Raw genomic sequence first — 23,689 nt, 5'->3', positions numbered from 1 at the left:
TGTGTGTGTGTGTGTGTGTGTGTGTGGTCCTGCATGTTTGCGGCTCAGAAGAAAGGCTGCTGGTCTAACAGACAGAAAACTTGAAAAGTAACTTTACTTGGAAAAATGACTTGGTTGTTTTCTTAATCAGGAACTGTTGCAGCTCTTTTTTTCTTATTGAAGAAAACACACTGGCAAATGTCTTTTAATCCACTTCTCAGATGCATTAGCCAGACCTGATTTTCTTGTGCTAAAAACTAAATTATAAAACAATAAATATGTTGTCTCCTTCCTTCTGACACATTACAGCTGTATCATTCAGTAACAGAAAGACGGATAATTTACGATAAACAAGAATGTTCTTTCAGGAGACCTTATCTATGTCACTTCATTTTAAGTATTTTTTTTGACTAAACGGATCAAAGGAAACTGTCTTTCGCTCCAGGCTACAGATGTCAGCCCAGAAAACAAATTTTTTGTAACAGGGTTCAGTAGAGTTTACCTTGCTGTGTCATTTATTTCACGAGTTTGAGTTTTGAATGTCAAGTGTCTGTCTGTCCTTGATTTTCTAAAATTGTATTTAATGGCATGAATAAACTCAAGTTAATGTGCCAATAAATTTATTTTTTACAAAACATATTTAACCTGGATGCAAAGTCACGCGTTCATGACCAAATGAAACAGTATCGTTTCTCTGCTTTTGAGGTTTATTTCACTTCTCTGTTTAGACTGTTTGTGAGTCATCGGCATAATGCCACACTGAAATGGGCGTTGGCACCACGGGACGTTGTCTTCTTCTTTGGTTTCTCTGTTCCCTCTACATCTGATCATGTCTTCTGTTGAATGAGCTTCAGTTTGTTTCCTAATTGGATTTTAGTTTGTTTCCCATCAAGCTCCTAAAGATGAAGTGTGACTGATAAGAAAATCAAACATAATGGTTTCAATGTCTTGCCAGATTTAAAATTCTGCAACAGTAAGTCACATTGTGTCGAATCCTAATCACTTTTGTTTGAAGACGGACTTGTTTTGTCACACCACACCGGCATCTGATTGACAACCACCCTCATCACGTTTTGAAAGGTGAAGAGGTGAAGGTGATTCCCGAGTCTGCATGTTTTGAAAAAAAAAAGGGAAAACATTGTGCAATGTACAGAATGTCCAGAACCAGCTGGTATGTGAGAGCCCTGTTTATAATAATCAGACTGTGAAATCCAAACATTCTTGCAAGGTGAAACATGTTCCTAGAGAGGTGCTAATCTGAGGGATGTCAGAGGTAATTTACTTGTGTTTTACCTGAGAACACTTGTTTTCTTCTTTGTTTTAATGGACGGACGTTAAACCACCATGAGAGGGAGTACACACACTCTCTGTGTCACCTGAGAATCTCCTGCTGTCTCTGTTGCTGTCATGCCAGTGTTCTGGTTTCTGGCTTTGGGGAGCACAACTATTTGTCAGACTGTCTGAAACTCTGGGAAAACTTTTATTTTTATTTTTACGTTTAAGTGATGTTTCCCTGAAGGGTCTGATCCGATGGGGGACGATAGCTGTGGTTTTGCATGTTTTAGCTCATTAAATAAATATGACGTGTATGGCTGCCAACCGTCTTCCAAAGCAGTGGTTCCTGACTCATTGGTCAGGAGCCCTCGGAGCGCTCACAAAATAAATTATAGGGGGCGTGGGATTTTTGTTTGTTTTATGATTTCGGTCCAATTTCGGCTTAATGTGACCTAGGCCTATAAAAAGAAATAAACAAATCAACCCTTTGGCTAACTGTCTCCAACTGGTCGACATATGCAACTAATTCACATGATACAATTGTGAATATGATGATTAATAGTCTCTTTTGAATATACTGTTTTTCTGAGCAGCCCTCTCTATATCATTATTGGATGCACCAGCCAATGAAATGGATCCAAATAAATCAGATCAACATTCAGTTAATAAGCCACAGCAATTTAAATTTGAAAAAAATGAAAGATATTATATAATATATATACAACAACATATTTACAGAAAAGCTTATTTATGGAGTCTCTATGGAGTCTGTGAAATTATTTTCATATCGCGCTGACATGAATCGGAAGCCATAGCTTAGACATTCAAAAACCAGCATGTTTTGGAAAAATGCTCAGCAGTAATGTTAAGTGTGTATGATTTATTGTTAATAGGGTAAAAGATGCTAAAACTCTTGCATTGAGTTTCTTTTTTATCTTTCTTTCCGCAGATGAACGAGACCGAGTTCAGAAAAAGACCTTCACAAAATGGGTCAACAAGCACCTGATGAAGGTAAGATCCCACTTCAGCAACATTCACTAATACAATACTTAGTTTTATACAAATGTACATTACATTTGTTGTGAGATGAAGCATATTATAAAACTTCAAAATGTTAATAAAATGTTCACTTTAGGTCATTTGGAGCTTGTAACTCAATGATAATTCTTCATTAAACAGAAGGACTTCAGCTGTCTTTAAATGACCCTAAAGGTTGTTTTGTCAAATTCCAGCTGTTAGTTTCATATCCTACCTGGTTACAATAGCGTAAATGACACAAAAGTGTTCCCTGAGTTGATATTGTCGGGCTAGTCTAACCGAAGCTCACGGCTGGAAAAAGTTACCTGAAAGCAGATGAACTAGAAACAGCAAACTCAGATTTTGATACCTCTCTTCGAAAAAGTGAAACATTAAACAAATCGCTCTCAGCACAGTAAAGTCCACACATGCTATTTGTATTACCTGCATGCATGTGAGGGAGTGAGTCACGGACACCTGGCCTTGCTTTAGGAACAGCGGCATGATGGGGCGGGCTCGGTCCGATTTCACATCTGGACTCCAGACTGCCAGGGCGGCTTCTCAGGGCTCTGCAGGGGAACAGGAAGCTCCAGGGGCTACAGTGGTGATCATAAGTTTAGGAACCCATGATTAAGTTGACTAAAAAGAGGAATAAAAAAATATCTTTTGGAAATTGATCTTAATGCGTTAATTAAAAAAATTAGGAAAAATCCAACCTTTAAGGACACCGATTTTCTTTAAATGAATACTGTATCGTAAATAAATAAATAAATCTTAAATCTTAAAATACAGTGGGCATAATTATATACACCCTTATGTTAAATTCTCATGGAGGCAGGCAGATGTTCATATTTAAAGGCCAGTTATTTCATGGATCGATGATACTATGTATTCTGATAAAGTTCCCTTGGCCTTTGGAATTAAAATAACCCCACATCATCACACACCCTTCACCATACATAGAGATTAGCATAGTTTAATTTCAGTTAGCCTAGTTGCTGGTTTGATTTGTATTGAGAAATGATCTTATGGAAAATACCCCCCTGTACCCCCTTAAATTAAGGCATTAAGATCAATTCAACAATCAACATGATTTTTTTTATTGCTCCTTTAATTCAACTTTATCATGGGTTCCTAAACTTATGAGCATCACTGTAAACTCCTACTCTGAATGTGGGGACCACTACTAAACATGTTTGCAACCATGGCACTGTAAGGCAGTACTTGTAAAGCGTTCTGGCCCATGACCCTGAAGGAAAGTGAAAGAAGGAAAGTGACGTTGGGGGCTTAAAGCACAAAATTCCTTAAATGTCAAGAAGAAAATAATGCTCATTCTTTGAATGATACCCGTGTATTTGTGTGTATAATAGGGATCTCAGGTCTCAGGTAAGAACAGCCTAGTTAAATCACATCAACAACACCAACATTGCAGTGTTTTACTAGTTAGTAACTAACTAGTTTTACTAATCATAATTCCAGGGAATGTTTTCAGAAAATGTTAAACTAAAGCACAGCATAACCAACGCGTTCAGGTTGACGAATCTTTTGTTTTCACACAGGAACTGTTGTGTGTTAAACTGAGGAATGTTTTCTGTCCTCTATCGGCATCCTGTGACACAGGGGTCTGTTCGAGACGGCTCACAGGCTTTTGTCGTCAGTTGTTTCTTTGTCTTGAAATCACTCAGATTTGGGTCCGAAAGAAAGAGCGGGTCAGAGATCTGGCTGCCCTCGAGGAGTTTTGGACTCGTGGTCACAACAAAGTCATGGGATGATTAAACTTTGAGGCCAGGAACACTCCATTTTTGTGCTCATCTGTCTCAAAAGTGACATCTAATGTAGCATGTCTTACATCTCTTCAGATTAAGGAGAATGAAAAACATTGTTCTGTGTTTTACTTAAATTTTATGAATCCCATTCCAATCCAGACCAGACCAGAAGAGCTGAAGCAGATTGACATTCATGAAAACAGTACTGTTGTAAATAGTTTTGGATTGGATTAGTCAAATCAAAGGATTAAAAACAGAAATTGACCAAGTGTCTTTGTCAAATCAAACCAGGGTCTGTTTGTTTGTCTTTTGTTCTTCTTTTCTCTCACGAGTCCCTGCAGTTTTATATCTTCTCTCATCCAACTGTTTCTTCTTTCCATCCTGTCCTCCCATCCTGTCCTCCCATCCTGTCCCACCCACCAGCACTGGAAGGCAGAGGTAGGTGCTGTCAGTGAGCAGAGTGCTGAGTGGACATACGTGCATTTCTACCTGCATGTCTGTGATAACATTTTTACCCTCTCTCATTCCCATACATTAACTGTGCTCTTAAACGGCTAACCTCTTTTTGAGGCTAGCCTTTTTTCACTTTATTTTAAAAGGTGGACTCTTTTCTAACTGCCGTAAGTGCCTTTTCTGCAGTGCGACATACCCTTGCTTCTTCTGTAACTCAGTTTACATTTACTAATTTGGAAAAGAAAAGGAAGGCAAACGTCAAAATGATTAGACCTACCCTAAACCCAATTGTAAATGTCCAATCGAATTTGCAGAAAAATGTTACGATTCAACTTCGACCTATGATACTAACAATAGTTTTGATGGATTATCGCCAAGATTTGAGTGTTCTTACTTTAGTTTTCAGTACGTAAACAGCTTAAATCTGGTTGAACAGGGTTTTTTACAACGGATCCAACCACTCATGTTACTTGCCGTCTTTAACCTACTATGTCAAACAATGCTTTACCCAATGACATGATAGCCAGTGTGTGGATCCTTCCCTTTAAGTTGCTTAATTTAATTTTAGTTAACATTATGGGATTCAGTCAAATGTGTCTGTGCCTAGTGTGGATTCCCTTCCTGCTATTAGTGTCTAGGTGGGCAGCAGTTCCAGTGCTGTTTGTATTATGTGTGAACACAACTGCAGTGGTTCACACATGGGAGACTGAATGTATGGATCAATAATATATCACTGAAAAAGCTAAATATTTGTCTCCTCTCTTCTGTCTGCAGGCCCAGAGACACATCACTGACCTGTACGAGGACCTCAGAGATGGACACAACCTCATCTCCCTGCTGGAGGTGCTCTCTGGAGAGACACTGGTGAGCTTTGGTCAACTTTGACATTCATAAATTAGGACATCCGCCTCTGCTGTAACCCCCTGTCCTCTCCAAACCTGTCTTATCGTCCCTGCGTCCCTGTCCTACTGACTTAATTTGCTGTAATTTGTTCTGCTGTCCAGTCCACTTGTTGTAACGTGAACTGCTCAAAATGTTTATAGTTTTAAATGATTCTGCTGGGTTTCTATTCTCCACTCTTGCATGTCTTGACTCTTTCAAGGTTTTTGGACATTTCAGAACATGCTGGGGTTATGCACACTCTTTTACTTTACTTACCTTAGCACTAGCCTTAATACACTAATTTTCATTCTTTGCTTCCATCTCGTAACCTTTTTGCACTGACTTGTTTGAGCCCTGGATTTTCCTTTATCTAATTCATGCTGACCTCCTTCCCCTCTGCCTTCCTCTCTTGCGATGCTCTTGCTGTGGTAGCCGAGGGAACGTGACGTTGTGAGGAACGTGCGGTTGGTGAGTGGCGCCTGGACTGTGGGCGTCGAGCGTGGCATGTGTCACCACCCCAGGTGGCTGCTGGGTTGTGCATGATGACAGTCACACTCCCTGTATTGTCCCCTTTTTGTGTCAACATCGTCCTCCATTTGGTCAGTGAGCTAGTCAGGTCAGGCGTCATGTAAGGAGACAAGAAGTGCAAGTAGCTTTTAGAGGAATACTTTCTACAGGTCTGTATTTCAAGGCATTTGATTGTGTCCTTCATATGAAGGTTACCATTTAAACATTGTTAAGAAGAGATGCGCGCAAACTTATAAAATAGAACCAAAATGACCATACAGTTCATCCGAGGTTTCAGAATAGGCTGCAAAACGAAATATTTTTCATCCAAGAAATATCTATATTAACATGAATTGTCTTCTGGGTTTGGATTTTCTGACAACAGGGTTCATGAATCCAAAGCTTTTCATTAGTCAATAAAGCCTAAATGCACAAACAAGGAAATATTTAACATAGTTAAATAGTTTCTACGTGCAGCTGTATCACAAGGAAATGATTAATCTGTGTTTTGCCTCATAAATTATATCAAGGAAGTGTCTTGCCTCAGCTAGTTAAATATCAAACTTAACTCTCCTGGTGTGGAAGAGACACAGATGAGTGCTTATAAAGAATTAAATCTATCTTTAGATATTTTATGCTCTAAATGTCTGCACAACTTGTGGCTTAAACATACAAATCACCGGTATGGTCTATTGGGTTCCCTCACTGTATTCAAAGCAACGGCCAAATTTTCATCACTTCAAGCTGATATATTGACTTATTCTGCAGCAAGGATTCTTACCGGCTTAAAGCTTAAGATGCGGAGCACCAATGCATGTCATGGCCATTACTCCGGTGCAGGTTTAGAAATCATAGAGGCTTATGGATTCTGCTCAATTGGACTGAGCTACACTTTAAATCTAAGACAGTATAAGATGTAAAAAGTGTTTCAGAGGGAAAAGTTGATTGTAGATCTCCGAGAAAATGAGGATATTGTGACTGATGAACGGGGGAATCACTGAGATCATGTATCATTCATTATCATGCTCTCACCTGCAGACATCCTGGCTGGTTTGTTAATGCATTTCCAGGTCATTTAGGGTCAGATCTGGTCGAAGGTCTGACCAAACGCTTTGATCACAATCACGCAGAATTTGAATCCCACTTCAAATTTGCTGTATTTGAATTTTGAGTTCAGACCATGACTGAAATGATTTTCATACGGTAGAATAGATCTTTTTTTTTTTAAACACAAAGGTCTTGCTGGACACTGAAACACCTGTTCCTCAGTCATGGGGCCTTGCTATTTGTTGATCATTCAAACCTCATTTTTTCTGTCCTCTTGATGTGTGGTGTCCTCTCATCTTTTACAGCCGAGGGAGAAAGGCCGGATGCGCTTCCACAAGCTGCAGAATGTACAGATCGCCCTGGACTTTCTCAAACACAGACAGGTCAGTAAATACGGACATTTTGGTTGCACATTCACATCAAAGGAGCATTTTCATTTTTCAGTTTTTCTCCATGTTGTGTTTTGTTTTGTGGTTTAAACTCTTCATGTTGCAAGTACATCTTAAAACTAACCATTAGGTTTTATTGGTATCCATGCATCTTTCAGGTTAAACTGGTCAACATCAGGAATGATGACATTGCAGATGGAAACCCCAAGCTGACCTTGGGGCTGATATGGACCATTATCCTTCACTTCCAGGTAGTGTAGAACCTATAAAAACTATAAAAAGCTGTAATTATGGCATTGAAGTTAACTAGGACAGCAATTATTGGACACAAAAGCTCAATCAGTCTTTATTTAAATGGCATTTTGCAGCATGTATTCAGATTGAACTGACTGAGCCCAGTTGGGAACAGCTGACTCACATTATTTGAGCTACATGTGGTGTTTATCTTTTAAACTGCACATTGGCACATAATTGTTCAAGATCAAACTCTTCCATTGGATGAGTTACAGTTTACTTTCATTACATTGTGATTAGTTTGCTTCCGCGGCCCGGTAAGGAAAATCAGAGTGCCATTCCCTCTTTGGGGTTCACTCATCAGCCTCACTTTATCCTGATGTTGACATAGCAGTTACAGTACAGTAGAGTCCAACAGCCAATCGTTTCCAAATGGGCTTTATTGGACATTTGGCAGCCCTTATGCTCTTATATACAACTACTACGACTTCCCCTGTCCTTGAGTGCACAAAGACTAAACACTGAAAAAAGCTATTCATTCATTTTTAAAGAAGAACGATCATATGTCAGTCATTATGAGAGCCTTTTTACTCTTTTCTGTAGCTCTAAGCTCTGTAGCTTACTGTTAAATCAAAATATAAGGGTTCCATTCAAACCGGTTGTCAATCAGTATGAAATTACTTATATCACCTATGGCAACAAAGACCACATTAGAAAAAAAACATCCGTCAAGGGGCTGATGTGTTTCTGATTGGGAAGAGCCGTGTTTGCATATTAGCAGATGTTTTGGTGGATTTTGAAAAAACAAACATGGGAGGACATGGAGATTCTTTGATGCTAGAACGGCTATGATGGTTATGTTGGGATGTCGATGTGGGATACTTTTCCCCGTCCTGTGTGACTCAGTGATCCCGCTGGAAGGAAACGTGGCGTGACAGCTCAGCATTCAAAAACTGCAGTGGAAACGAGAGAGATTATCTCCCAACATTTGTCCTTGTTACACAAGTTTACTCTGCTCTAATATGCAACTGAACATAAATGCTGGTCAACTAATGAAATAAAAAAACTTCCATGTAGATGCACTTAGTTGTTCAGGTTGCTATTACTGCTTCAATAACAAACCATTATCCTCTTTGTTTGGCACATGCTAGTCAGCACAAACAATGGTGAATTTCCTCTGAGCTCCCCAGGTGCAGGTTATAGTTTACTAACACACAGGTGAGCGGTATGAATAACGGGCCTGCTTCGTGACACAGACAGAGTTGATATTCTCTCGACACTTTTAAAAAGAGGCTGCGAGGGCGGAGGTCCTTTATTTAACAGCTTCTGAGTCACTTTATGCCCCCGTCAACACTGTAGTACTGGGGTTTCCCTTCTGAAGGGAAAATAGCAGAAGGAAGAGATGCCTTCTTTTTTCCCTCCCCCACCCTTTCCTGCAAAAAAAAAGAGCATGTAAGTGAAATTGTAAGTTCTGCTATGACTCATCAGCATACCTTAAAAAATCTAGCATATTGTCGTAATAAAACCGCACTTTTTCCAGTAAGACACTTTTTTATCAGTACTGGAAGTGCAACCTTTACTTAATGCATTATGTACAGCTAATTTACCTCACTTATGGATGTGTTTCTGGTCTTATACGTTTATGGGTAAAAATCACAAATGAGTGATATACAGACACAAAATACTCAAATACTGTAGTGAACTGATTGGCGCCCTTACTTGGTGTAGTTTTTTACATCAAGACAAGTAAAATGGACAAAAAACAAAATTGTTAAATTTCAAAGGGTTTCCTGTAATTGTAAACTTTTTACAACTTGTGCCTAGTTTTGTAGAGAGCCCCGCCCGCCCATCTGGTGCCTCAAGCAGACCAAAACAAACACCAGGGACGTTTCATAAGTACCGTTTGCACAGTACATCTGATTAAAGATATGGCAGAGGCAGCAACTACTGGGTGATGGATCCATGCAAAGTAGAGACAGCAAGTCAACCGGTTGCAAAATCAAGTAGTAAAACAAATGGCAAGTCCCTCAATGTCGACAAAGTGCTAGGATAAACCTTAGAGGACATCTGGATTGATGAATCTGCTTTCATATTGTACACATCTATACACACACATACAGGATAACTTTGTAAGATCAGTGACTCATTGACGTTTTCACTCTTGAGATTTCTGTTTCACTGTCATATAAGCAAAAAGCATTTGTGTTTCTTTCCAAAACAGTGAGGTTAATGTTGCATTTGCCCTCAAAGTAAAAGTGGTGGTTGTTATTTGAGGTTTAAAATGTGACTCATCTCAAGTCTGGAAGAAATTAACGTGCAAACTAGAAAAAAAACTTTTTCCGGCCCTTCAACCAGCACGGCAAGACGGAAAAAAGCAATTTTACCATGACAACCTTTTCATAAATATAGCTCTATCTATGGAAGCTTTAGATATAATGACTATGAAAAACTCGGCTGTTTGTGGGTGGTTTAATTTGAAGCTATCCAAGTGTTTTTTTTTAACCTTACATAACACTCGTTTGGAAGATGCTTTCGTTCAAAGTGACTTAAAATAAGTGCAAGGATGAAGAACTAGATGTTATCACAACTTTTAAATGCAACCCATCCCCAAAAGGCAGCTAAAAGCTCAATGGTGCAAGTTCTCGGGGCTTTCTTTCTTAAAGAAATTAAGAATTAAGTTTAATGTCTCTAACTAGTTGCACTGTCTCCCCCTTCAGATCTCAGACATTCAGGTGAACGGCCAATCGGACGACATGACGGCCAAAGAGAAGTTGTTGCTCTGGTCTCAGAGGATGGTGGAGGGATACCAGGGCCTGCGCTGCGACAACTTTACCACCAGCTGGAGGGATGGCAAGCTCTTTAACGCCATCATACACAAACACAGGTGAGACACGGATCCTCAGTAGATGAAGGTTAGAGCGTGGCCCTCAGACTACCAGTTTTAAGAGTTTAACTTTACCTACTAACATAATGTTCCTTGGATAAGAGTGTTAAGTCAAAGGGAAAGGGGCAAAGAAAAGACTTAAAAAAATAGAAAAAAGGTGCTGAAAAATGCAATACAACCTACCTGTGTAATAATAGTGTCCCACAAAAATTATCTAGGAAAGGATGCCATGGAGAAGCATTTTTCAAACCATGCAGAAGCTTTTTTTAATCAGAAAAGCTTGCCTGGACTTGGGATCTTGTAACACCGCAGGACATGAATTTTACACATAGTTTTAAGATTTTCTCTCTTTTTCATATTTCATGTTGCTGTCTTTTGTTATTTATTGCAGTTGATTCAGTGGCAGGAATACCAAATTCACATTTGAGTTCTACAGCAGCACACCAGACTTGTCTTGTCAGGACAAAATGTGAATTGGTGTGTGCATGTGTGCGTGTGTGTGTGTGTGTGTGTGTGTGTGTGTGTGTGTGTGTGTGCGTGTGTGTGTGTGTGTGTGTGTGTGTGTGTGTCTGTGTGGGTATACAATCAGAACATAAAACAGTCAAGATAAATACCAACTCAGACTTGAACTCCCCAAAAATGCATTCATTCATTACATTTTGTTAATTTTTTACTCAAAAACACATTTTATATATATAGTAATGGTTTGAAAAGCCTTTATGCTACCTTTTCCTGATGTCAAAAACATGCTTGTCATGGCAATCCGTTGTAATTCTACCTTTCATGAGTTTGAGCTGGTCACCGCTGCTGCCCTGCTAAATGAAGAAACTACAAACTTTAACAGCCACCTTTCAAGCCTGCAGAAGGCAACCATTTTATACATAAACCGTATATTTTGGGTGGAGCACCACTTTAATTCTTTGTGGTTGCACAGACAAACAAGTGCCGCAGGGCGGCTCACCACATGACACAAAAATAACATGTACAACCCTGAGTTGGCATCATTTGGTGTGTAAAGAGATAGCCTTTTTTTTTTGTCAATGTGGGTGTATCACACTCATTTGAGAAAAGGTTACCCTGGAGGTATGCGCACTAGAGGCTCGACAGGTTGTAGCAAAACACAGGTACGCTAACCACTCTTCCATAGATTCTTTCTTGGTAGAGGACGAGCAGGACAGGCAGAGATTAAACAGCTGCAGCGAGGAGTCTTCGCAGTGATCAACTGAAACAGAAGTCTGACCAAAACCATACAATAAGAAGAGAATTGGATATAATCAAGGATGAAAAGCTGCCAAAGATTTAATATGTTTTTCATAACCTAACAACATTTTGACCTCACTCACTTGGAAACCTTCAGTGCTGTGAACTTGACGGTTGCTACAATGTTGAGCCTCAAAAGGAAGTTTCGCTCGAAGAGGCGTCTGAACAGTGCCTCCAGCAGCACAGCGGGCTCAGTCAGTGACCTGGAGGACCGGGTGGTCATGCTGTGCGAGGACATCCCCACCGAGAACTCTTTTGACTCCGGCCGGGGCTCCAGCAGCCCCGGAGCTCGCTTCAGTCGAGATTCCCAGAGCGAGGATCATGAATCAGGATCAGCGTCTCACATCATTGGCCTTAGCAGGGACAGGCTGTCCTACAGCCGGGCCTGCTACGGGGAGCCAGAACCACCCCGGGCACAAAAAGAATATTACATCCAGAGGGTTGAGCAAGTGTATGATTACTTGTTAACATGTTGTGTTTCGGAAAAGCTTAAATGTGCAGAATTTACTCTACATTCTGTGTCCTCAAAGTTATCTTTCCCTTTGCTATTTGTAGATATGAGATGCACTTTAATGCTTTATGCTCTGAGCTTGTGCCTGCATGTTAAATAAGGGCTAATGTAATTAATAGGAATGTTTCTCTCTGACATATGCAGCTGTCACACATGATTTAAGGAAAGTCTTGATTGACAGTAATAACGTCCTCTCACTGTTCTCTCTGTTTGGTTTCTGTCCGCAGGCCCGCTCTGATCGACATGAGTAAAGTGTACCACCAGTCCAGCCAGGAGAACCTGGAGCAGGCCTTCAGCGTGGCAGAGAGAGACCTGGGCGTCACCAGACTGTTGGACCCTGAGGGTGAGAAGAGTCATACATTCAGAACCACCCTGAACGCTTTACTCAGGGAACACTTGAGCTGCGCATTGCTTTTATCAGCTTCACACTGTCAAAATTATTCAAAAACGTCATTTTTATCTCATCATCTCTCTCTCTACAGATGTGGATGTGCTCCACCCAGATGAAAAATCCATTATCACATACGTCTCCTCTCTGTACGATGCCATGCCCAGGGTACCAGATGTTCAAGACGGTGTCAAAGCCAATGTGAGTCTTCTTCTTCTACATCACTTCATCTTTCCTCTGGATCACTATGATATTTTGCAACAGAGACAAGAAAGGGGGTGGTAACCTTTGCAAGATTATCACAAAGTGTATTCTTACCAATATAAGTATTTTAAATGTGGCCTAAATGCATAGTAGTCATTAGGGCTGGGACGATATGCTTTTGTCCCGATTTGATTTGTACTGCGAGGTTCATTTATTGTGATTCAATAGAATTGAGTTTTGAGATTTTCTTTTCCTTCTTTATAAAAAATATGAATTATACAGTTCTAGAGACAATATGTCATGAGTTATTACTAAAAACTAATTGTTGTCTTATAGTGCACATCACATGTCAGTCAGTCCGACATTTATTTCATGTGTAAAGAAGTACATAACATGAATTTTCTGCATTTTCTGCTTTCGGAGAGGAGACAGATATAAAGTAGTCGGCAATAGGTCTGCATGAGAAATCGTTATAAAATCGCAATCTCTATTTACCCTTGTTCGCGATTTGATTTTTAAATAACTTACTTTTTTTTTTGTATGACGTTGATTCTCATTTATTTTTACAAGACAACTGCATCACAAACGCTGCTACTTTCTTCCATGAGTTTTAAACAGACTGTATAAAATAGGTTTTAAAGCGCTCCCAAGCGCTGCAATGCTCTCCCTTCTCTTCATTGAAGCCTCTGTGTTTACAGGCTGGTGGTGATGCGCAGTATGCTATACGTGCCATAAAAAAATCTGTTTTGTACTGCCAATTTGTTTTGTTTCATCATAGTTCATGTGTGCAATACAGATTACACTTTGTGAGAAAACAATCGGGGAAGAGAATTGTGATATAAATTTTAAGCAAAAAATTGTGATTTATATTTTTCCCTAAATCATGCAGGCTTAGTTGGCGGTACCATATAAACAGAAAATATTTTGGTGAATCATTTGTAAAAAAAAGAAATAAGAAATAGGGATTCTAAAGAAAGTAATTGATTTAAAAAATCAGCCAAAAAAATCACAATACATAAGCGTTTTGATGTTTTCCACACCATTATAAGTCATAGTGGAGCAGATATTCTTATTTAGACCAGTTTACATAATGATTACTGCAAAAAAGGTCAAAGATGATCAAAGACAAAGCAATGAGAAGTATGGAGGACAAGTGACTTACTTAACTTAATATATTGTCATAAACCCATAAAGCACATTTGAAGTCAAAATGAAAGAAAGCCTATACAACTGTATATAGAAATTATAGCATTCAATTTCTAATCCCTTTTCAAAGAAAATCTGAGAAGGATGAGTCTGGTAACTGAGTGTCAAAGCATCAGCAGCTTTAAAAATTCTATGTGATTATAAAAAATAAGTCAGGTCTTTAGTTAACTTGGACCTCTTTCTGTATCAGGAGCTGGAGCTGCGATGGCAGGAGTATTACGAGGTGGTCACCATGCTGCTGCAATGGATCCGACACCACATCCTCGTCTTTGAGGAGAGGAAGTTCCCCAACAGCTACGAGGAGATTGAGGTGAGCAGATCTTAAAGGAACGTGTTTTGACTAACAAAACAGCATAATATAAAAATGACGATGAAGCTCATGGTGCATTAAAATAATCTCCTTTCTGATCTGCAGATTCTTTGGCGTCAGTTTCTAAAGTTTAAAGAAACGGAGCTTCCTGCAAAAGAGGCAGACAAGAACCGCTCCAAACACATCTTCAAGTCTTTTGAGGTGAGTTTCCTCGGCAACTCTAAAAACTCTGCATTCTGTCTGTAAAGTCAGTTGTCTGGAGGAGGTTTTGAAAGATATTCTTTTTGCTGCACAGCCATGTTTGCAACATGTGCTGAAAGTCATCAAAGTTAAAGTAATCAATATGCCTTTGTTCAAATATAAACGCTAGCACACATTAGCACTTTGTGAAACCTTACGGACTGTTAGCATCAACAGATTAGAGTCATGTTGTGGTAATTTGCCCAAAAAGTAATCCAGCTACTATCCACAGGAGAATGTAAACAACTTTAACCTTAAACATACACAGTACAGCCCTGTTTCAATGCCTTCAGAACATTTTGGCTTTCCAACACCGTATATAATATGCAATGTATGTAGAATATATTTATTAAAAAAAATAATCAGGAGATGAATTGATAATATGAATGATGGTAGGTTGCAGCGCTGATCTTCTGATTTTTCAGGGCGCAGTTCAGGCAGGTCTTGTCAAAGTGCCGCCCGGTTACCATCCTTTTGATGTGGAGAAGGAATGGGGTCGTCTGCATGTTGCCATACTGGAGAGAGAGCGTCTCCTCAGGACAGAATTTGAGAGGTAAGGGGGCCATTCATCACATGCTCTGTTGCCAAAGCAAACTTCATTTTTTAAAACACAAGTTATTCATAAATAAAGATCAGAAATTAGTCACCAGACAGCTGGTTACTGTGTGATCATGAGGATGACTCATTCCCTAATGATACACTAAAGTCCACTTTAGCAATAAAAGGAAACTGAGTTGGCTTTGTGGTATGGGAAGTACAAATCATATTAGGGTAAACACATGACAACTGTGCCACCGTCATGACAACAATCTAGCAATAGCCGTTTGATAGTCACTCATGAACATTTAATCACATGCTGTTAGGGCGTAGCTTTGGGTTTCGGTTCTTCGAGGGCTTCAGAAAGGGCCGTGGAAAATTAAAAAAAACATCATCTTTACTTTAGTGGAGCAACAGAGCCCTATCATGGCTTTCATGCATCAAGGATATGAGTTGAAGTATTTATTTCGACAGAAGACAGAGTGAGTGCTTTCATTTTTTTTTTTTTATTAGTTTAGTTTTTTTATTTTCACTTTAGTAAATCCCAGCTAACAGACAAAGCTAGCACGTACCCTGGAGGCTAATTGGACTGTCCGGTAGTCTCCCTTGTCTAAAGTTCTTTGAAACTTTGACCTCCCCTCTCTTCCTCTGCAGGCTGGAGCGACTGCAGAGGGTTGTCAGTAAGGTCCAGATGGAGTCGGGGGTGTGTGAGGAGCAGCTCAACCAGGTCGAGACTTTGCTGCAGACGGTGAGACACAAACCTTTGTGACAGGTACTACTTTAGCAGAAATTATTGCAGCCACATGAAGGGCTGTAACTTCTTTGTCTCTGTGCTGCAGGATGTGATGATGCTGAGCTCTGGGAGACCTGCTCAGCACGCAGCAGAGATGGAGGCAGATCTGGAGAAAGCAGAAGGCATGATCCGCTTTCTCTTCAATGATGTTCAGCTGCTCAAAGATGGACGCCACCTTCAGGCTGAGCAGATGTATCGCAGGTGCGAAAATCAAACTGCAACACTTAAGATGACTAACCTTTGGCATTAGGGCTGCAACAAATATCATTTTTAATATCAATTAATTTGCTAATCTTTGTTTAATGAATTATTCATTATGTATTGTTAATTCAATAAAACTTCTCATTTGTGAAATTTTAAAATGTGGAGCTTGTTTTGTCTAACAAACAGTCTAAAACTAAAAGAAAATCTTTCATATATGACATAAAACAGAGAAAATTTAAAAATCCTAAAAGGAGTCACTGAATATTTGGCATATCTTAATGATGACTTAAACAATTAGCTGATTATAAAATATTGTTGTTATTTTTCCCTCAATTGACTAATCAATGAATCGATATATGTCAGCACTAACGGACTAATTTTACTTCTTATTCTGGCTCTAGAGTGTATCGTCTCCATGAGAGGCTGGTGAACCTCCGCAGCGAGTACAACCTGCGCCTCAAGTCTGGAGTGACCATCACACAGATCCCCATGACTCAGATCCACTCTGCCCAGGTCCTGCAGCAGGCCCCCATGAGGGTGCGGCCTGAGCTGGATGAAGTCACCATGCGTTACCTCCAAGATCTGCTGGGCTGGGTGGAGGAGAACCAGCGGCGGGTTGATGACGGAGAGTGGGGCACCGACCTGCCCACTGTCGAATCCCAGCTGGGCAGCCACCGTGGCCTGCACCTGTCTGTGGAGGAGTTCCGCTCCAAGATCGAGAGGGCAAAGGCCGATGAGGTACAAACTGAGCTGACACAACACATTAGGTGGTATTTCAGATGGAGCAGAGAGATTAATTTATCCGGGAAGGAAAATTGGGTAACTGGCTGTAGCGTGGTATCCTACAGTGTGTTTCACATGCTCTGTGTTGGTTTTTGTAATATCAAACTGTAATTGTGTAATTCAGTAATTGTGCTGCCATTTTGGAGAGGACTCCCAAAACAGAGATTTAGATCTCATCAAATCAACTTGGTTAAATAATATCTTAAATAAAATAAAGAATATGTCAATATTAGAATAAAAGGTTCTCTTTGAAACAGGCAAAACAGTGTTTTTGCATTCATAACCATGAATGGTTGCTCCTCTGACCTGTTTCTAATGTTTCTTATTGCCTCTTCCTTCTCCAGAGTCAGATCTCACCTGCCAGTAAAGCTGCCTATCGCGAGTACCTGGGAAAACTGGAGCTGCAGTACGGCAAGCTCCTGGTAAGTTAAAAAAAAGTCTTGGATGAAGATGTGTATTTTTTAACTGAAGCACCAAGTAGAGAATGAGCTGTTGCAAAGCTAATCTTCCAGCAATCTCATAAAGGTTCAGTGAAGTCAAAACAAAAAAATGTACCATAATGTCATGTTTTAGCCCTCTATTCCCCACCAATTTGTTCTGAACAAGTCTTTCAGTCCCTCAAAATGCATCATAGCATTTTTGTCATCTGCTCTTTTGTAGAACACCTCTAAGGCCCGCCTGCGCTACCTGGACCAGCTGCACGCCTTCGTCATCGCAGCCACCAAAGAGCTGATGTGGCTGAATGAGAAAGAGGAGGAAGAGGTCAACTACGACTGGAGCGAACGAAACACCAACATGACAGTCAAGAAAGACAACTACTCGGTAGAGTGTGATGTTTTAATAGGGTTTACCTATGCAGGCTAGTGATGATAGTGACGTCATTCTGATTGGTGTTGTTTGTGAGCAGGGTTTGATGAGAGATCTGGAGCTCAGGGAGAGGAAGATGAACACTGTCCAGGTCACAGGAGACAAACTGCTGAGGGACGGACACCCAGCAAGGAAGACAATTGAGGTACGATTATTGGACTCACTTGATTACTACAGCCAATCAACACCATAAAGTAGTAAACACTTGACTGTATTCATTTTTATATCAGAGTGTTTGTCCTCTTCATCAAATCAACATGCTTTTCTTCTACACTACCCTCCTTGCTCAGGCCTTCACGGCAGCCCTGCAGACTCAGTGGAGTTGGATCCTCCAGCTGTGCTGCTGCGTCGAAACCCACCTGAAAGAAAACACTGCCTACTACCAGGTATATTTACTAACTCGCATCGCTAGACTTTCACACCTATAGTTCAGTGGACTCAGTGTAATTCGGTGGGGAAGTTGCAACATTGTTGCATTTTTCATTTGGTTCAGTTTGCTCTCACACTGCACTTTGTCAAATGCCCCAAACACTGTAAACACACATCACGCGATCGAGACGGTCGGTTGTTTATTGGACAGAATATCCAAAACTCACCGACACTTCTGGTCTGAGAAATAATGGAGCAACACCTAATTTATAGTGTCTTAGATTTTCTGATTCTGCTTTAGTTTTAGAGAGAGAGTAATGAGGACGATGTCACACAGACAACCAGTGACGTGATCTCAGAACAACTTATGGATCTGAACATCCCTTAAATCATAAATAAATCTGTAAATTCTGTGCAAGGTTGAAATTGCAGGCTAGTCAATGCTCTGTTGTGTTGTCATTACTTCGAAATCTTCATGGGGCAAAAGAAACTACGCACTCTAGCTTTGATCAAAGCACAAATGTCTTCCTTTTTGCACACCTGTCCATCAGTTAATGTGTTGCCCTTATTGTTTGTCCTACTTTTGCTGCGTTTATATGTAAGGCAAGTTCCCAACGCTGCAATCTAATTTCTTCTATCTCTTCCTTGTCTAGTTTTTCTCTGACGTGAAGGAGGCGGAGGACAAGATCAAAAAGATGCAAGACACAATGAAGAGGAAGTACACCTGCGACCGCTCCATCACAGTCACGCGGCTGGAAGATCTACTGCAGGACGCAGCTGTGGGTTTATTCACTACTATGATGTTTATTTACCAAACACACCAAGACACTGTGTGCTGAGAAATTATACAATACCTGTTGACTTAAAGCCCCATGAGGTGTTTTGAGAAGGGAAAACTGTTTCTACTCCTGCAAAATACTTTCTCAGTTAATGTTAATTAACACTATAAAACACACATTGTTGTGTTCTTCATAGGATGAGAAAGAGCAACTGACTGAGTTCAAAACTCACCTGGAAGGCCTGAAGCGAAGGGCCAAGACCATTGTCCAGCTCAAACCACGTAACCCGGCTAGCGCCATTAAGAACAAACAGCCCATCCAGGCCGTCTGCGACTTCAAACAGATGGAGGTAGGTGTCTTAACTGCATGGAAATATTATAATGAACTCATTCATTCTGTTAAATGTTTTTGGACATACCACGAATTGCTACATGCAAACAAATCACATAAATCATTTAGTTTTTAAATATTGTTAAATAAAGTTATATATGCCAAATTCGTAATGGGATATCAATGAGTTCCAAAGCTGTGTCCTGCTTTCAGTTCACTTTTAATACAGTGTAATAATTTCTTAGTAAACGCCAGTAAATTACAGGAATATTTAGTCTGATGCTTCTGTTTATCGCCGTCCAGATCACAGTCCACAGAGGAGAAGAGTGCGCTCTGTTGAACAACTCGCAGCCTGATAAGTGGAAGGTGCTGAATGATAAAGGCATCGAGGCATCTGTACCGTCAATCTGCTTCCTGGTTCCACCCACCAATAAGGACGCTGTGAACAGTGTTGCCGGGTGAGTCGCTCAACGGTGATTACTTAATATCTAAATGCACATGCACACGGTGTGTCGTTATATGCTCACTTTGACCTAACTAACCTTCCTCAGACTGGACGGAAACCTCCAGAGGCTGCACACGATGTGGCAGACGATGTATGTGGACATGAAGAGCATGCTGTCCTGGCAGTACCTGATGAGAGACATCCACATCATCCAGACCTGGAATGTCACCATGGTAACAACACAGGACATTTTGTATAAAAAAAAAAGACTAATGCACTTATGGTGCCTTTAACATATTTTTACTTTAAAATATTGAGATTCAAATTTGACATTTGGATGAAACGTCAATGACATTGTCTGCTAATCATAATATTATTTGTACTTTTATTCCTGGTTATTTTTAGTTGCTTCATTAATAATTGCAACATTAAACCTCTATGTGGAAACAGATTAGTTCACCCTTAGTTACTCTCAAGTTAACTTAAATTCACATGAAGGCTAGTTCAATTGTTTCACCTCAATTGTGAAATGTATTTGTTACACTAATTAAATGTATGTGGGCATAGTAAGTATGAAAACTGACTTCAAATTAATAATGGTAGTGGCTAAGTTTATGCATAACTTTATTTGGTTTATCTGGTTTATTCTCTCCCCCAGTACTGTTGAATAATAAGGACAGCCTTTTTCTTAATTTTGAAAACGGTTTTTCATAACACATATTTTACACTCTACTTGTTAATATAATGTAAAAAAAACTTCTCAAATAAAAGCATGCATGTATCTTCCCTGCCCCCTCTATCTATACACTTGTAGTTTAAGACCATGAGGGTGGAGGAGTACCGTCTAGCACTGCGGAACCTGGAGCTGCACTACCAGGATTTCTTGAGAGACAGCCAGGACTCCCAGATGTTCGGGGCAGAGGACCGTATGCAGGTCGAGTCCAACTACAACAGAGCCAACCAGCACTACAACACAATGGTCAGCTCTGCAGAGCAAGGTGTGTACTGTTTGGTTATTCCATGAACCACTTTGGGTTCTCTTTATCACCCAGACATGCTTAGAAAGGGTCTGACATTGATTATAAGACACATTTATTTTGTTTTGAGTTCAAGTTGGACAAAACCATTTTATTTTTAGTTTCATTGAATCATTTCTCAAACATTTGTGTTGAAGTTTATTCATGGTCATTTGTGTGTAAGTTGACTGTTGGATTCGCATTACAGGTTATGTTCCACCCAGAGCAGGTAAGATGCTTCAGTTACAGTGCCAGATGTGCAGTAGCGTCTTTTGATTGGCTGAAAAGGACTTTGTATGTGTGTGTCTGTGTATGAAGGGCTGTTGTCATGTTTCATCAATCCTCTTTGTCATCCTCACTGATTTTTAGTATCCCTCCTAACTTCACTCATCGTTGCATTCTTCAGTCTGTGCATGGGTTTAACAGCAGCTTTACAATCTGTATCACTGAATGATTAAATCAATTAAAAGATGAATTAACAACTGACAGATAATCAACATGGAACCAATCAAGCATGAAGAAGTACATTTATTGTGTACAATGTGACATACAAAAAAAAAGGGATTGTGCTGAAGCCCCTGTATGTGAGTACTTCAGAGAAGTTTTGGATTTCAAGCGCTACAGTAAAAAACATTGCACAAAAATACAAATGACTAAAATTATATACTAAAATAAAATAACTAATACTGTACTTCTGTACTTCTTTATACAGATCTGATTGTTTGCTATTACAATCTTCCTCAGCCTAACAGCTGGCTAATTTATCGAGTTGGTTTTCCTTGTAAAATAATATATATATATAATTTAAACAAAATTTTACCAAAATGTTTCTTAGGAGAGCAAGACGAGTCGATGTGCAAGGTTTACCTGACCAAGATCAAGGACCTGCGTCTGAAGCTAGAGGGTTGTGAGAATCGAACAGTTACGCGCCTTCGCCAGCCTCTAGACAAGGAGCCGCTCAAAGCCTGCGCCCTGAAGACGGCAGAGCAAATGGTAACGACATGACAACGAAAAACTGAGAAAACAAAAACACAAAGTCCCAAAAGTGGCATAGTTGGCATAGCAGTGCTTCATTCAGATGTACTGTGCTGTGTTTAAATCTCAGTAGCCTACGTATTCTGTTATATCCCACTAACTTTACTGGATTTCACTGCCAAATAATATTAATATATGCATATTATTGGCTATATTAGTTCACTAAATCATCTCCCTTTTTTATTTGATAGAAAGTTCAGTCTGAGTTGGAGGGCTTAAAGAAAGACTTGAACTCCATCAGTGATAAGACAGAGGAGGTACTGGCGTCTCCTCAGCAATCCAGCTCCGCCCCGATGCTTCGCTCCGAACTGGACGTCACGCTGAGGAAGATGGAGCACGTCTACGGCCTCTCCTCCGTCTACCTGGATAAGTGAGGCTTTTGAGACTCTCTGAGCACTTTCTGATGAATTTCCAGCTGATACTGAGCTTTTTATTAAGCTTGAGCTTTGTTTTGATTTCAGGCTGAAGACCATCGATGTCGTGATCCGAAACACTAAAGACGCAGAAGACACAGTGAAGAACTATGAGACTCGTCTGCGTGATGTTAGCAAAGTACCGTCTGAAGAGAAGGAGGTGGAGGACCAGCGTAGTCAGCTGAAGGTATTGCCTGTTTTTGGAAAGATGTTCATTCCCATCTACAGTCAATGTACATATTTTGTTTCCTATTTTGCTATGTTTAAACCGTTAAACGGTGTCGTGCCTGTCCACAAACTGCATGGTGACTTTGTTTTTTTTGTCTGACAGTCGATGCGTGCTGAAGCAGAGGCCGATCAGGTGGTATTGGATCGCCTGCAGGACGAGTTGAAGAGGGCAACAACTATCAACGACAAGATGACTAGGATCCACAGTGAGCGTGACTCTGAGCTGGAGCATTACCGTCAGCTGGTCAGCAGCCTCCTGGAGCGCTGGCAGGCTGTGTTTGCTCAGATTGACCTGAGGGAGCGGGAGCTCGGCCTCCTCGGGCGCCACATGAAGTCCTACAGTGGAAGCTACGAGTGGCTCATCCACTGGCTCGGAGAAGCGCGGCAGAGGCAAGAGAAAATTCAAGCTGTGCCCATCGGTGACAGCAAGGCTCTCAAGGAGCAACTGGCAGAAGAGAAGGTATTGTAATAGAAAAGATGAGCTGTGTGGGGTAAAGGGAAGTAAAGTCATTATGCCCTCTGGTGGTCACACTGATAGTACACATTTAGTGCACTGTATTGTCATTAAAAAAAACTTTGTTTACTTAATTTAATTATGTACTGGCTGTGAAAGTAATTTTAATAAGACTAGTAGCTGTGGCTTTTCTTTTTTGTTAACTAAATGGAAAAATTGGAATACGCTATAAAATGATGTGTTCATGTTTTCCTTTATTTCTACAGAAACTCCTGGGAGAGATTGAGAAAAACAAGGACAAGATTGAAAATTGCCAGAAAAATGCAAAGGCTTACATTGATTCAGTCAAGGTATGTACTGACTTTTCTGGCTTTACAACTGAAACAAGTTTTTTTTTCTGGCTTGATCTAAGATTATTTTCTTCTTTTTTAGGATTACGAGTTTCAGATTTTGACTTACAAAGCCCTCCAGGATCCCATAGCATCTCCTTTAAAGAAACCAAAAATGGAGAATGCATCTGATGATATCATTCAAGAGGTAAGTTGTACGAGTTTATCCCACACCAACTGAGAAGAGCAAACATGCTCATACATCCAGTTTGGTTGAGTATGACTGTCTGTTACCGGTTTTATCATTACAGTGATTAAAATGCCTTTAGCTATTATATATACATACATGTGTGTTTTTAAAGTCAAGTAAATACACTGCATTTCTTTCAGTATGTTACTCTGAGAACGCGCTACAGTGAGCTGATGACACTCACCAGCCAGTACATTAAGTTCATTATAGAAATGCAGCGCCGCCTGGAGGATGATGAGGTAATTGAACACGAGCCCTGACAACATGCAGCAGCACATTTCTGTCCATAACCCACTTGGCAAAGT

The 23,689-nt window shown here is 40.2% G+C and overlaps 1 protein-coding gene across 28 annotated transcripts in view; it reads left to right on the top strand.

Moving 5' to 3' along the window:
- The window catches only part of pleca (plectin a), a 103,435-nt gene that overhangs the window by 65,552 nt on the left and 14,194 nt on the right, over positions 1-23,689 (top strand). For 7 of the 28 annotated variants that reach the window (XM_032535354.1, XM_032535361.1, XM_032535367.1 and 4 more), the window contains 32 exons: positions 2,204-2,265; positions 4,461-4,475; positions 5,265-5,354; positions 5,805-5,840; positions 7,232-7,309; positions 7,474-7,566; positions 10,267-10,433; positions 12,432-12,547; positions 12,687-12,793; positions 14,193-14,312; positions 14,418-14,513; positions 14,978-15,105; positions 15,744-15,837; positions 15,929-16,083; positions 16,488-16,824; positions 17,214-17,291; positions 17,530-17,691; positions 17,777-17,881; positions 18,027-18,122; positions 18,759-18,884; positions 19,081-19,233; positions 19,518-19,672; positions 19,766-19,892; positions 20,474-20,657; positions 20,884-20,904; positions 21,511-21,668; positions 21,902-22,080; positions 22,172-22,310; positions 22,455-22,811; positions 23,072-23,155; positions 23,238-23,342; positions 23,525-23,623. In XM_032535354.1, coding sequence (XP_032391245.1) covers positions 2,204-2,265; positions 4,461-4,475; positions 5,265-5,354; positions 5,805-5,840; positions 7,232-7,309; positions 7,474-7,566; positions 10,267-10,433; positions 12,432-12,547; positions 12,687-12,793; positions 14,193-14,312; positions 14,418-14,513; positions 14,978-15,105; positions 15,744-15,837; positions 15,929-16,083; positions 16,488-16,824; positions 17,214-17,291; positions 17,530-17,691; positions 17,777-17,881; positions 18,027-18,122; positions 18,759-18,884; positions 19,081-19,233; positions 19,518-19,672; positions 19,766-19,892; positions 20,474-20,657; positions 20,884-20,904; positions 21,511-21,668; positions 21,902-22,080; positions 22,172-22,310; positions 22,455-22,811; positions 23,072-23,155; positions 23,238-23,342; positions 23,525-23,623 — 4,022 coding nt within the window. The remainder of the gene's footprint in view (positions 1-2,203; positions 2,266-4,460; positions 4,476-5,264; positions 5,355-5,804; positions 5,841-7,231; positions 7,310-7,473; positions 7,567-10,266; positions 10,434-12,431; positions 12,548-12,686; positions 12,794-14,192; positions 14,313-14,417; positions 14,514-14,977; positions 15,106-15,743; positions 15,838-15,928; positions 16,084-16,487; positions 16,825-17,213; positions 17,292-17,529; positions 17,692-17,776; positions 17,882-18,026; positions 18,123-18,758; positions 18,885-19,080; positions 19,234-19,517; positions 19,673-19,765; positions 19,893-20,473; positions 20,658-20,883; positions 20,905-21,510; positions 21,669-21,901; positions 22,081-22,171; positions 22,311-22,454; positions 22,812-23,071; positions 23,156-23,237; positions 23,343-23,524; positions 23,624-23,689) is intronic. The other 21 variants (XM_032535355.1, XM_032535370.1, XM_032535380.1 and 18 more) reach the window with 5 other exon arrangements.

Source organism: Etheostoma spectabile, chromosome 14 (genome assembly GCF_008692095.1).
Source record: "Etheostoma spectabile isolate EspeVRDwgs_2016 chromosome 14, UIUC_Espe_1.0, whole genome shotgun sequence".
NCBI classification, from domain to species: Eukaryota; Metazoa; Chordata; class Actinopteri; order Perciformes; family Percidae; genus Etheostoma; species Etheostoma spectabile.
The sequence above is the reverse complement of the archived record's forward strand: the minus strand, read 5'-3'. Positions and strand labels throughout refer to the sequence as shown.